At 22.6% G+C, this 13,719-nt stretch overlaps 3 protein-coding genes across 3 annotated transcripts; 1 reads left to right on the top strand and 2 right to left on the bottom strand.

Moving 5' to 3' along the window:
* Nucleotides 1–532: 532 nt before the first annotated feature.
* SRAE_X000185900 (BTB/POZ-like domain and Potassium channel family and Potassium channel tetramerisation-type BTB domain and Potassium channel, voltage dependent, Kv family and Potassium channel, voltage dependent, Kv3 family and Ion transport domain and BTB/POZ fold domain and Voltage-dependent channel, four helix bundle domain-containing protein) lies at nt 533–3,173 on the bottom strand (the record flags this gene model as incomplete). The annotated part of the gene is made up of 3 exons (XM_024653718.1): nt 533–1,328; nt 1,368–2,029; nt 2,937–3,173. The coding sequence occupies 3 exons, from the start codon at nt 3,171–3,173 to the stop codon at nt 533–535; spliced, it is 1,695 nt and encodes a 564-aa protein (XP_024499329.1).
* Nucleotides 3,174–3,978: 805 nt separating this feature from the next.
* On the top strand, nt 3,979–11,611 carry SRAE_X000185800 (Paired box protein Pax-6; the record flags this gene model as incomplete). Its single annotated transcript, XM_024653707.1, has 8 exons — nt 3,979–4,173; nt 4,315–4,351; nt 7,168–7,329; nt 8,364–8,710; nt 9,131–9,216; nt 9,267–9,364; nt 10,381–11,274; nt 11,466–11,611. 8 exons carry the CDS (start codon nt 3,979–3,981, stop codon nt 11,609–11,611), a joined length of 1,965 nt encoding a protein of 654 aa, XP_024499328.1.
* Nucleotides 11,612–12,141: 530 nt separating this feature from the next.
* SRAE_X000185700 (Innexin family-containing protein) lies at nt 12,142–13,430 on the bottom strand (the record flags this gene model as incomplete). Its single annotated transcript, XM_024653696.1, has 3 exons — nt 12,142–12,318; nt 12,362–13,234; nt 13,302–13,430. The coding sequence occupies 3 exons, from the start codon at nt 13,428–13,430 to the stop codon at nt 12,142–12,144; spliced, it is 1,179 nt and encodes a 392-aa protein (XP_024499327.1).
* Nucleotides 13,431–13,719: the final 289 nt, after the last annotated feature.

Below are 13,719 nucleotides of genomic sequence, written 5' to 3'. Positions count from 1 at the left end.
AATAAATTTTTTGTTAAAAGAAAACATTTTAACCCCATCTTATTCCATAAGCCACACCAGCTTGCAGTAAATCATCTTGAGGGCGTCGAAATGTGGATGATGTAAAATGGTTCATATTTCTGATATAATTTTCAATTAAACTATCATAGTATCTTCTTTCAATACCTGGGTCTGTTAAATGATATATATAAAATTTAATTAAAATATTTAACTTACATTGAATAGAATACTTAAACATTAAAGAAAATATTAAAATTAAAAATATTATGTGATAATACTTATACATTTTATAGTGTTGAAATAAACAATAAAATTAGTTTATGGTAAAATATTTTATCGTACTTTCCCAAGTGATTTTAATATTGTTATAAAAAATGCTATAAAATGGAAATAATTAAGTATTAATAATAAAACGGAGAAGATAATTAAATTGTTATTATTATCATGATAATATAAAAATTTTAAAATATCTTTATTATTATATACAAAGAAAATATCAAAACGACTATTATACCATAGATAATTACGATAATTATGTTTTTTTTAAAAATGCTCTTCTAACACGAGTATCACCATTTTCAGGTACATTAATATCTCTTTCACCCACAAAATGAGTTGAATTAGATGATGCAATAGTTCCTAATAAAGCTGCTGTTGTACTCCGACCAACAATAGGTTTAACTTCATGAGGTTGTAATATACGTCTTCTTTTTTTTGGTAATTTTGAACGTGCTTGAGCATGTGAATAAAACATTGCAAAATTAGAAACAATAACTGGTACAGGAAGGGCTATTGTTAAGACACCCATTAATGCACAAACACTACCAACAATCATACCAAGGTATGTCTTTGGTACCATATCACCAAATCCTATAGTACACATTGTTATAATAGCCCACCATAAACCAACAGGAATTGAATCAAATTGATTTCCAGGATTTTGTTGTACTCTTTCAGCATAATATACTAATGCTGCAAATATAACAATACCAAGAAGAACAAAGAATACTAATAAAAGTAATTCTTGTGCAGAAGCTTTAAATGTTTGAATCAATATTTTTAATCCAGAAGAATGTTGTGTTAATTTAAATAAACGTAATATTCTTATAATTGAAAAAAATTCAACAGTATCACGATTTGTTTCACTAAATAATTCTTCTAATCCCCAATCAATATAAAATGAAACAGTTGCAATAAAATCAATTATATTTATTGGATCTTTACAAAATTTTTTCATATTAGGTGAAAATATAAATCTTGATAATAATTCAATTGTAAACCAAATATTACATATTAATTCCACATAAAAAAAATAAGGATGAGCTCTACTGAATAATTATTAAAATAAATTATGTTAAAAAATTTACCTAGTTGAATTTTTTATAACATGAAGAGGTTCATTATCATAATTTGTTGCGTTAAATGTTATTTCTGGGACTCTCATATATGGGTGCGTCTTTAAACAAAAACTAACAATTGATACAATTACAAAAAATATTGAAATAATACTTAAAATTCTTGCAGACCTTGATGACCATGGTTCATCAAAAAGAGACCATAACTTTGGTTTTAATTTTTGCCATTTTGACATTGTACCCGAGTAAAAGTCCTCTTCCCAACCAAATTTTTTTGCTATTTCTTCTTGTGATGGTGGTTCTGTATCAAGATCTAAAGATTCAATTACTGCTAATGTATCTTGAGTATCTCTATGTTGTGTATATGTCATCCAACAACATGGTTCAACTTGATTAGCATCTAAACCCCAAAATTCTAATTCTTCTTCAAAAAGTGGTCCGCAAACATTTGTTGGATAATGAAGTTTTCCCGTTCTATAATAATTTAATATCATAGCAAAAACTCCAGGATGTCTATCATAAAAATATTCATTTAATACAGGGTCATAATTTGCCAAATTTGGTGTAAGTCTTGATAATCTTGTTGCTGGAATTTTTTTTAAAACATGCATAAATGTCTCATGACGTATTCCACCAACATTTAATATAACACGATTTTCCGTGTCCATCCAGGACTAAAAATGATAATATATTACTATTATATATATAAAAAAAAATAAATATAATAAATTATATTTAATTATTATATTAATATTTTAAATAAAAACGAAAGTAAATTTCTTTTTTCATAAATAAAAGTATACTATTATAATATTTTTAAATTAAAAAATAGCGTATACATACTTAATTTCTAAGAAAGAAAACATTTTTATTATACATTCTTAAATAATATTATGTTAAAAAATGTACTTTTTAATGTTACTAAAATCAAATTAGCTAGAGAATATTACCATTATTTTTATGGATAAATCATAGAAAATATATTGGAAAAAGTAACATTAAACGAAAAAAATATATATATATTTATAAATGGGTTGGTTAAAATATAAAAGACTATTTTATTTATCAAAAATAATTGCAATAAACAAAATTGTTTATGATCTCTAAATTGTTTATAATGATCGTAAACAACATAATATACCACTTCATATTCTAAAATTTTAAATTATTTTAACATTACAAAATATAAGATAAAAATTTAATTATAATATAGCTTTATAGAGAAGTAACCTGATTATTGAAATATTTAGCTTTATATATATATACATTTATATACTTATACTAAATTGGTAGAATAAATAAGTAAAGAAGATAACATTTATAAAGAACCTTTTAACAATACTCATATATTTAACGATAATATGATTAAAAGTTTTTTTTTTTTTCTTCTCAAAACACAAAACAAATTCATTTTCTTTAATTTGTCCTAATTCAATGTATCGTAACAATGAAGTGGTACTAAAAAAGATTTAAATGTTCAATGATAAATTTATGCCTTTAAAATAAGTCAATAAATAGTAATAGATTTTATAGATGATTTATGGTGGTTTACAAAATTTAGTGACAAGGGATTAAGCTTACCAATTTTCTTTTTTCATTCTCCTCTATTTTTAGTAATAATTCTTTGGTAGGTATCGATATTTTAGGGCTCATTAAATAATCTTTTTCATTATTATTTGATCTTTCATTATAAAAATTTTCTTCTTTTTTTCTTGAAACAATCCCACAATTGTCATTATCTAAATTGAAAAAATATAAATTATTAACATCTTCATTTGTCTTTTTTGTATATGATGTGACTTTTTTTTCTGTTGTCATAATTGTTATAACTATCTATAAATAAAATAAATATTATTATAGATTTAAATATATATAATAATAATAATAATTTTTATTACTACTTATTTAAAAATGATAAATATATATAAAAAAGTATATAAATGGATAAGTTAATTTTAGTTTTATTTTTATATAAATAATATAAATATTACTATATTAACTTTTTATTTATATAATGTAAATGTAATAAAATATTTTTACTTATAAAAATGTATACCAATAACAAATTTCTTAATTTCAAATCTGTTATGAAAAAGAGGAAAAAAATTCTTTAATAAAAAGAAACATTTATTTTTAAAATCTGAAAATAAAGAAAAAAAGACATATGCTTATTTTAGTTTATTTTTTAAGTTCCTTGTTGTTAGAGAAGACAATTAAATTTCTATTTTTTTTTCTATAAAACAGTTAAGAGATTTTTTTTGTCCAATATTTTTCTTCCATTAAATGTTTCAAATACAAATAATTAAAGTACCAATAATGGTTAAAAATTTTAATTAGATAATAATATTATACACATTATAAAGAATATCAATCAAATTATTTAATCATCATTTGTTATAAAGTATTTTTAATATTGCAAATTTTTTATATAACATAAATAATATCATGTTTTTCATTGATTTAAATTTTTTTTTTTAATTTTAAAAAATAAAATACGTAAAGTTTTTAACAAATTACTTTTTGAATAATTATTAATTATGATAAATATGTCATAATAATCAAAAATTAGTTATAAAAGTAATTTTATATATATGAATAAGCTTTGATAATCGCTTCACTAAGCATGAAATCAATGATGAAAAGGAAAATGAGATTCTGTAAAATTGATGTTATAGAATTTTTTAAAAAGTATTTTAAGCTTCCAGAATCAAATCAACTGTACCAAATAAATTTATGTTTTTCATCTTATCTTTACATTAAAAACAGTCAAGCAAAGATTATTTTCAAGAATAGGCGTATTTCATGTTCATATATCCATGTAAGCTTTTAAGCTTACTTCATTAAAAGTTACCAATCATTTGTCAAAATACTATCCTAATGAGTTTGGATTTTAATAATGTTTATCTAAAAAAATTATTTTTCTTTCTTTATTTTATTTATTAATTAAATAATATTTCAGGTAAAATTATTAAAATCAAATACAGTAACACATTTTGGTAAGTATCCATTATCTAGTTTTATGATGACAAAATTTTTGTTTCCCTATTATTATAACTTCTATTCAAAACTAATGTCAAAAAAGGTTGCCGGCTATTTTTATAATATAATCAGAAAACTTACAGTTCAGTAGTTGCCTTTGTACTATCCTAAAACATTTTCTTTTTAACAATCATATAATGATTATTATTTAATTATAACATAGTAAATGTCCTCATATCATCATTATTAAGTTACCGAATGCCGATAATTATATATATATATAATTAGAAATTTGAGAATATTTTTGTTAATTGACGACAGACGGCGTATCCTATCTAAAAAAGGATTAAATATACAATATTTAGGATAAATTTTTTATTGGTATTTTTTTGATTTAAAAAACAAGATAAATGCGGCTTTTTTTTATGATATAATAAAAAAAAATATCTTCATATTATCCGAAAAGCTTTATTCAAAAACTTACTCAGTTGGATTCCATAATCAACTTAGTTTAATTATACAACATGATTCTGTCAATCATATATATCTTCAACTTAATATATGCATAAGGTTTTTGATGTTAACTTGTCATCACCTTTATATTTTTCATTAATTTAAACACTATTTCTAGTTAATTTTAATTAATTCTTCACTTTTACCGTATACTATTATTTTTAAAACTTTATAATATAATAACAAAAACATTAATTAATTTTAATGAACTACACTACGTTAATGAGCGCAATGACACTTGTTATATTGCTGGCACAATCTGGACTTCCTTCAAAACAATATTTGAAGCTGTTAATTTAGAGATTATCCACTTTGTAGCTTCTGATCCATTTGAAGAACAAAGATACTATACCGACTAACAACAGGTCAGGCATGTACATTTATCTTATGTTTTAGATTAAACTAATTAGAAAAAAAAGCGGCATCTATCAAAATTACCTAAATTTAGAAGATTAGCTTATTTTAAAAAAATTATTATTATCATAATTATATATTAATTATAATGAAATTTACTATATTATCTTATCTTTCTTAATTATTTTTTATTTATTTATTTATATTTGTATATATTATTTTTAAAAAAAAAAAAGATACTACTGTAGTTATATATATATATATATATAAATATATTATATTATATTATACGTACATATATATATGTATAAATATATATTATCATACATATTTTTGATTGACGCAACTGATATATACATATATATATAATTACTGTACACTATATTATTAGAAAATTTGGTATACTACAAATTGAGTTATCTTAAAAGTTGATTTAAGTTAGTTTATTACGTTAACTTTGTGACTTGTCAATAGTATAATTATCACTTGGCCCAAAAATTATTCATGGACTTTCACACAATCAAACTTTGCAACAAAAGATTTGATTAAACCTGTAGATAATAAATCCTAGCTTACTTAATTAGTTTTGTCTTCCGTAACAATAACAAATCCATTAACAATCATAATTTTTGATGCTTCACTAAATTTTTATTAAACGTGGTACTTTTATTCAATAATCTTGAGTTATAATGTAACTTTAAGTGTCCTTATTCCTTTAAAGTAGTTAGCATTAAAAGGTAAAAAGGTAATTAATCATAAAAATATAGGCACTTGGTGTGAGTTTGATACCTCATCAATCATAAAAACTATGTTGACTATGACAAAAATGAATAGATATTGTTAACATACATACAGGTAGTTAAAATAATGTAATGGCTTCTATATAGTTTTTATTAAAAAAAAAAAAATAAATAAATAAGATGACAATTTAATGTTAATGACATTTTTTTTTAAGAAAATCATAAATATTGTCATTAAATTAATATAAATAATAACACAATATATTCACAAACTTTAACCTACAATTATCTTCATCTAAATTATCCAACAATTTGTTACAGTACAAGATCAAGATTTATAGATATTATCATATTCTAATCACTTTGGTTAGAATACTACTTAAGATTGTTATCAAATGTATGTAATGTGTCAAGTGTTCTCGTCAAAAAATTGTCATATAAACATGACAATTGAAGTGAATTACTTCCGTTTATTTTTCACTCATAAAATCATATTCTTTCTGCTGTAATATAGTTATTTTTGTATTAACTTTTGATAAAAATTTTATATTTACGTCTCTTAATTAAAATTATATAAGTATATGTCAATAGCATTTTCTCTTAATAATTTTATTGGTTGTACACATCCCAATGGGTGGAGTTTATGTGCGCAACTTGTCGGTCCACCAATAATAGAAGATGCGGTTTCTTACGACATTGAAATTATATGTAAAAAGAAGGAGGTCGTAAAATTCATGAATAAAAGTTTTCTGATGAGAACATGTGTATGTCTGCTTTCATACGCATCAATGGATCATACAAAGCATATTTTATTTACCACATATTATGCCATTTAAACGGTCCCTATTACTAACCATCAAAATAGCATTATTGAGACATTTTTCAAAAGAATTTATTTATATTCTTTACAAATTTTTAAATATTGTTCAATTTCACGCTTCATCACCCCAACTTTTTTTGTTACTACACTTTCTTTAAAATATCAATTTTTGGCCATTGCTTAATAATATTTATAGTATATAATATTTATCTAAAACAATAATTCTATGTGTTAATTGATAAGCACTCATGAGATGTCGTCTTCGTCTTACATATACGTATATATTCTCTCTCATTCTACATATATATATATGGCAGGTATAAACCAAATATTTTAATATTTATTGTCAATTTTATTTTTCATATATCTTCTTATCTTTATTCTATTTTAATATATTTAATTTTAGTAATTATAAAAGTCTTAATTTTTAACCCAAAGTCATTGCGAAGACGGGTATCAAAGGAGAGGAAAATTTATAATAAAAAAATACGAAAAAAAAAAGAACATAAAATATATTATATTGCTGGAAGCATGCCTTCTTCAAGAGGTCAGTATAATACATCACCAGGTTGGTTTATATATTTGTAGGGAGATATGAAATTTTAATATATTCATTTATAACTAATTTCTAGTACATTATTTAAATTATTAATTTTAAAATAGCCACGTTTTTATTCTCAAAAATAAATTTATATTGTCGCATATATCCTATTTATATTGATAAAAATATAATATATATTAGATATTTATATGTGATAAAATATACATCAATATACCGTAAATTAGTAGTATTTTTTTTTCATTATTTTTAAAATATTATATTATTATTTCTATATTAAAACGGCGCCATTTTGGATAATAAGAATAAGTAAATATGTTAATGAAAATAAAATTTAAAAAAAAAAAAGTTTTATTACAAATACATCATATTAATGTGTATTAATGAGTATAAATGTAAAATATTAATTGATTCACAAATTGCCACCAGACGTGTTTATAATGGTGTTACATAATGATTGTCTTTGTTTGGTAGAAATAAAATTAAAAAAAAATCAAGGACTTTTATAGATAAACTGTTACTTATGCAAATTTGGTTGTCAAATTCAATTGTTTATATATATAAAATGTGCCCCTTTATGACATTTTCTAATTAAAATTATAATGTATTTATATCCAGTAATGACATTTTGATAAAAATTTTTTTTTTTTGTGCCATTCATATTAAATGAAGAAAATTATAACTGCGCAATCGGATCAGAATCTTAATACTATCCTCCACATGTCATTGCCTTTCAAAGATATTTATTTTTTAATAAGTAATACCGCATTTGTTTCCTGCTATGCTTCTTAATCCTTTCATACAAACTATATTTATAATCATTTTTTAGTATATGATTAATGAAGAAGTATCTTTTTGATGTTCTTTATTACGTCATCCCTACATATTGATATTTTTAAATAATAATAGTAACATTCTTTAACTAATTAAGATATATAAAAATATTACTTAAATTAGTTAACATACGGTAGATTTGATTAATTAATGATACTGTAATAATTTGTAATGATTTTCTAATGATAAAATTTATTTATTTATTTAAGGTCATACAGGAGTAAATCAACTTGGAGGTGTTTTTGTTAATGGTCGTCCTCTTCCTGATGCTACAAGACAAAAAATTGTTGATTTGGCGCATCAAGGAGCAAGGCCATGTGACATTTCAAGAATTTTACAAGTTTCAAATGGATGTGTTTCAAAAATTTTATGCCGTTATTATGAATCAGGAACAATACGTCCACGAGCTATTGGTGGTTCTAAACCAAGAGTTGCAACAAATAATGTTTGTGAAAAAATTGAATCATATAAACGTGAACAACCTTCAATATTTGCATGGGAAATACGTGATAAACTTTTACAAGATAAAGTTTGTACCAATGAAACTATTCCTAGTGTAAGTTTTTTTTTTATATTTTTATTTTATTATTATTTATTATTTATCATTTTAAAAAGATCATGTATATAATATATATATAATATATATATATATATATAATAAATATATATATATATATAACATTCATAACAAAAACCATTTTATTATTTTTCTAGTCTTTTTAAATCAAGTAATCGGCCTGTTTATAAAAATATAGTCAAATATATATGTATATATATATATATATTATTCGCGATGTGTAGTATACTTCTTTTTAATAATAAGAAAAATATGCACGATGACTTTGTCGATACGTCTTGCTTCTATTTCATTATAACCCCACCCTGTAAAATATGAAAAAAAGTATTGTGTTAAAATGAATAGATAGCCTATTGTCAAAATTATATATATATATATTAATTTTTATTATTATTTTAGGTATCATCTATAAATCGTGTATTAAGAAATCTAGCAGCTAAAAAAGAACAAGCTATGCAAAACGAATTTTATGATCGTACTATTAGGTATAATATTTATGAAAAATTTTAATTATTAATATAACTTGTTTTTATAGATTTCATGGACAATTTTATAATCATTGGCCAATGTCAATGCAGAATCCTTTGTATCAAATTCCACCTGTTGCTGTATTAGATCACAGAAAAGAAAATGGTAAGATAATAAAAAAAAAATTATTTTAATAATATTTTTTTTTAAAAATAAATTAAAAGTAAAAAAAAAAAATTTTTTTATAAAAAAACAACATATATTATTATATTTAATTATCCATATTATATATATATATATACAGTACGTCCCTAAATATATATATATATAAATATACATACATATTTTAAAAATTCTATCTATAAGAATTAATCTTTCTATCATTATATATATGAATGTGTCAAAGAACGCAAAAGGAAAGAATTGACAAAGTGAGATGACTACACGCTTCTTTGCATATGTCAATTTGATCTTCTCTAACTGATTGAAGGAATAGAATTCTTGCGTGATATACATCGCGCCACATCATACAAACACTATGTCAATTGAAGGTTTTCATAAGCCTTATATTGTAAATTTGTAATTTCAATAAGAAACGTTCTTTGATTATTTTATATTTATATAAAATATATTCTTACCGTAGTACTCATAACTTGTTTAGATGTCTTGTTGTCTTTACAAATCAAGTAAACCTTTTAAACATTTATAATTTATAAATTCTATTCACATAATTATATTTTATTATTATTTTATTAGAAAATTTTTAAGAATCATTTTTGATTATAACAAAAAAATTTTATTCATATTATTTTTTAATTAAGACAATCATATCACTTGATCTATCAATCATTCATTAGATACAGTATACTTTTTATTTACTTAAAAATATTAAATAATTTTTAAGCAAATGCTTTATTATTAAATATTTATTAATTCATTATTATATTATTAAAATCTAAAATCAATATGAACAGTAAGGAATATAATTTAAAAAAGCACGGTTAGTTGTTATATTTTTACGGAACTGACAAAACTTTATCTTATCACATTTCAATCAAAAATTTTAGTAATGCCATTTATATATGTTAGATAAATATATATAAATAAATAAAAAGTTTTTAAATATATAATTATAATTATAATGTTTAATAATAATAATAATGATAATAATTTATTTTTAGTTTATGGTGAAGAAGAAAATCATAAACAACCTAATGAACATGATGAAGCTGCTAGACAACGATTAAAAAGAAAGCTTCAAAGAAATAGAACATCTTTTACTCAGGATCAAATTGATAGGTTAGAAAGAGAATTTGAACGTACACATTATCCTGATGTTTTTGCTAGAGAACAACTTGCTTCACAAATTGGTTTGCCTGAAGCAAGAATTCAAGTTTGGTTTTCTAATAGAAGAGCTAAATATAGGAGAGAAGAAAAAGTTCGAAATCAAAAGAAAGGTGTTGGTAATCAAATTCCACATTTACCACATAATAACCTTGATAATAATTCAAGCGTAATTACATCACAACATATTTCAACTAAGAATGTATCATCAAGCGTTTCATCAAATAGTAGTTCTCTCTCTAACGCTACAACACCATCATCTGTAGTATCACCAGGAACTAACAATAATAATAATTCAACAAATGGCGTTATCAATCTTCAGACATCATCGAACAACAATTTATTAGAAACTCCTCCAATTACGGTAAACACTTCATCAACAGCTGCATCAACATCAAGTAATACATCAACAATACCATCATCAGAATCAAGTCCTATGACACTTCAAAATAACGGTTTAACTAATGGCTTAAGTAGTAGTGTTGCACAAAGATTTACACCAACAAATTCTATTATTCAATCCCATCCTTCTACAATGTATTCTGGTCTTGCACAGCAAGCATATTGCTTCCCATCACCTATGATTACTCCTCAAGATTTTAATTATGCAATGATTCCACAGACAGGTCCATATGATTATTATAACTTTAATAGATCGATGAATGGTATCCATACAAATTCTTTCAATAATGCCATGAATCCATCGCAGATCTCAAATGCAACGATTCCAGGTATGTTATATTAGAAAACAAAGACCAAATTCTTTTACCCCCTCTTATAAAAACAGGTTTTTTCAATTACAGTACTCATCTCTTTTTTTAACTTTATATAACTAAAAATATCAGGTTACCACGTCACATTGAATTAAATATAATAAATAAGAAGAGTTAGATATATTAATACAATAAATATTTCTTTATAGATATACCCGGTATAGGAGCGGCAAGTATGGGTTTAAATGTGGGAACAATTATTCCAATGCATTTAGATCAAGCACAACAACAGACAAATCTTCATGATTTAACTGAAAATCATGTTGATCGACCTCAGGTATACAGTTGGACATAAAAGAAAAATATAGTATCATTGATGGAGAAAATATATTTTAATTTTTTGTTGCAGTTAAAGACACTACGTAGCAGTTTGAAAAAAAAAAAAAAATAAAGTTATTATACATTAATACGTATATTCAAGAGTCTTTTATGCTACCGTCGCAACACAATCATTTTACACATATGTATTTCTTTTGATTTAAAAAAAAACGTCATATCGTTATTATTATTTTTTTTCTTTGTAAAATTTATGTGCTTCAAAAATTAACAAACATTATTTTTTTATATTACTTTTTTTGAAAAAAAAAAAAATTATTTTAAAAGGTCTTCTAATATATATATTATATAAATTATATTATTTATATTGGGCCTGTCTCAAAATTTAGCAGTTATTCAATACATATATATATATTAAATTTTATTGGTGAAATTTGTAATATTTTTGTTTTAAAAATTAATTAAATATTTTTCTCTTCAATTTATATTCAAAAATATTTCATAATATTATTTTTGAAAAAAAAAAATTTTTAAATTATTTTTTTATTTTTAATTGAATTCTAATTTTAATTCAAGGATATCAGTAACCAAATTTTCTAATATACTACCTGCAATACCAACAGAGGCATTTTTATGTATCATTTGTAGTATAAATATTCCATCTTCTGTTATAGAATCAATAATACTATTTATAATTACTATTTTGTTAGCTTGTTGTTCATATGACTAAAAATATATATCATTTTGTTAGAGAATTATACAAACTTACAGTAAATAATATTAAATCTTGAATAAAATGTTTTTTTTGTCTTGATGATAAAAATTTTACTGTCCATGAAATAAAACTTAATATCATTATAAATAACATAGTACATAAAATTATCCAATTTAAGATAAATAATACTTCATTCATTATATTATTTGTTAATATACAACTTATTCTTCTAGTTTTTGGTATTGCTGGTGCACGAAATTTGAAACCTTGTGGATATGTACGTACATTAAATGTACAATTAACCATTCTTGGAAAATAATAAGAATCTTCAAGAGGTGTTCTATAAATCCAATCATAAAATAATTTTGGTCCATAAAAAATATCTCCTTCAGCAACAAGATCAGATATTAATTTTATTTGAAATACAATAACACCAATTTCAACTATTTTATATAAAATATAAACAAATGATAAATAACTTTTTCTTGATATTTTTGAAAAAAATGAATAAATACATGATCCAATAGGATATTGATATGATGCAATTTTATCATATTCTGCATGATTAATACCTTCTCTAAAATGATAAATAATTGTCTTCATACGTTCTTTATAATCATCAGATTCAGGAGAATATTTTTGTAAACCAATAGCTAAATTTACAAGAAGTCTAACATTTAATGGTCCAATACGATTTAAATAACTCCAAAATTTTTTTGTTGATATAAACATTACAAATTGTACAATAAAAATATATGGTACCCATTGATAATAATTTATTTTTTCTTCAATTGGTATTTTATGTTGATTATCTTTTCCATGAATAACAGTTGTACCATTAACAAAACATATATCACTAGCAAATTGTCCCCATCCTGATGCCCATTCAGCAGGTGTCTGACAATGAATGGGTAAAAAACCAAAACTCTACAAAATTATTATAAAATTATGTATATTAATAACAAAAAAAAAGAATATTATTATTAAGACATACAGCAGTTAAAGCAAGTATAGCAAAAAGTGCAAAAATAACAGTAGCATAAGAATGAAATATTCTATCAGCTTCACTATCATCTAGTGTTTTACGTTTGTTAATATTAAAAAAACCTTCTATATAATCCATGAAGACAATTGAAAGTTGGTTAAAATGATTTTTTGAAAGTAAGTAAAGAATTTATGTTATTATAACTACTTGACATTTGTATCACAATTACATAATCTCTTAATAACTTTTTATCTTTATAATTGAACAGAAGTTTTTACATTATAACGATAATATATTCAAATTAAAATTTGTATAATATTTATATTATTATAACAATAACAATAAACATTGTCTTTAAACATTTTGTCATTTACATTTTAATATTTTATTTTTATTCACACAACACTATTACACTAATATAATTAAA

This window comes from Strongyloides ratti, scaffold srae_chrx_scaffold0000003 (assembly GCF_001040885.1).
Source record: "Strongyloides ratti genome assembly S_ratti_ED321, scaffold srae_chrx_scaffold0000003".
NCBI lineage: Eukaryota > Metazoa > Nematoda > Chromadorea > Rhabditida > Strongyloididae > Strongyloides > Strongyloides ratti.
Note: the sequence above shows the minus strand (reverse complement) of the source record. Positions and strands in the feature narration are given on the sequence as shown.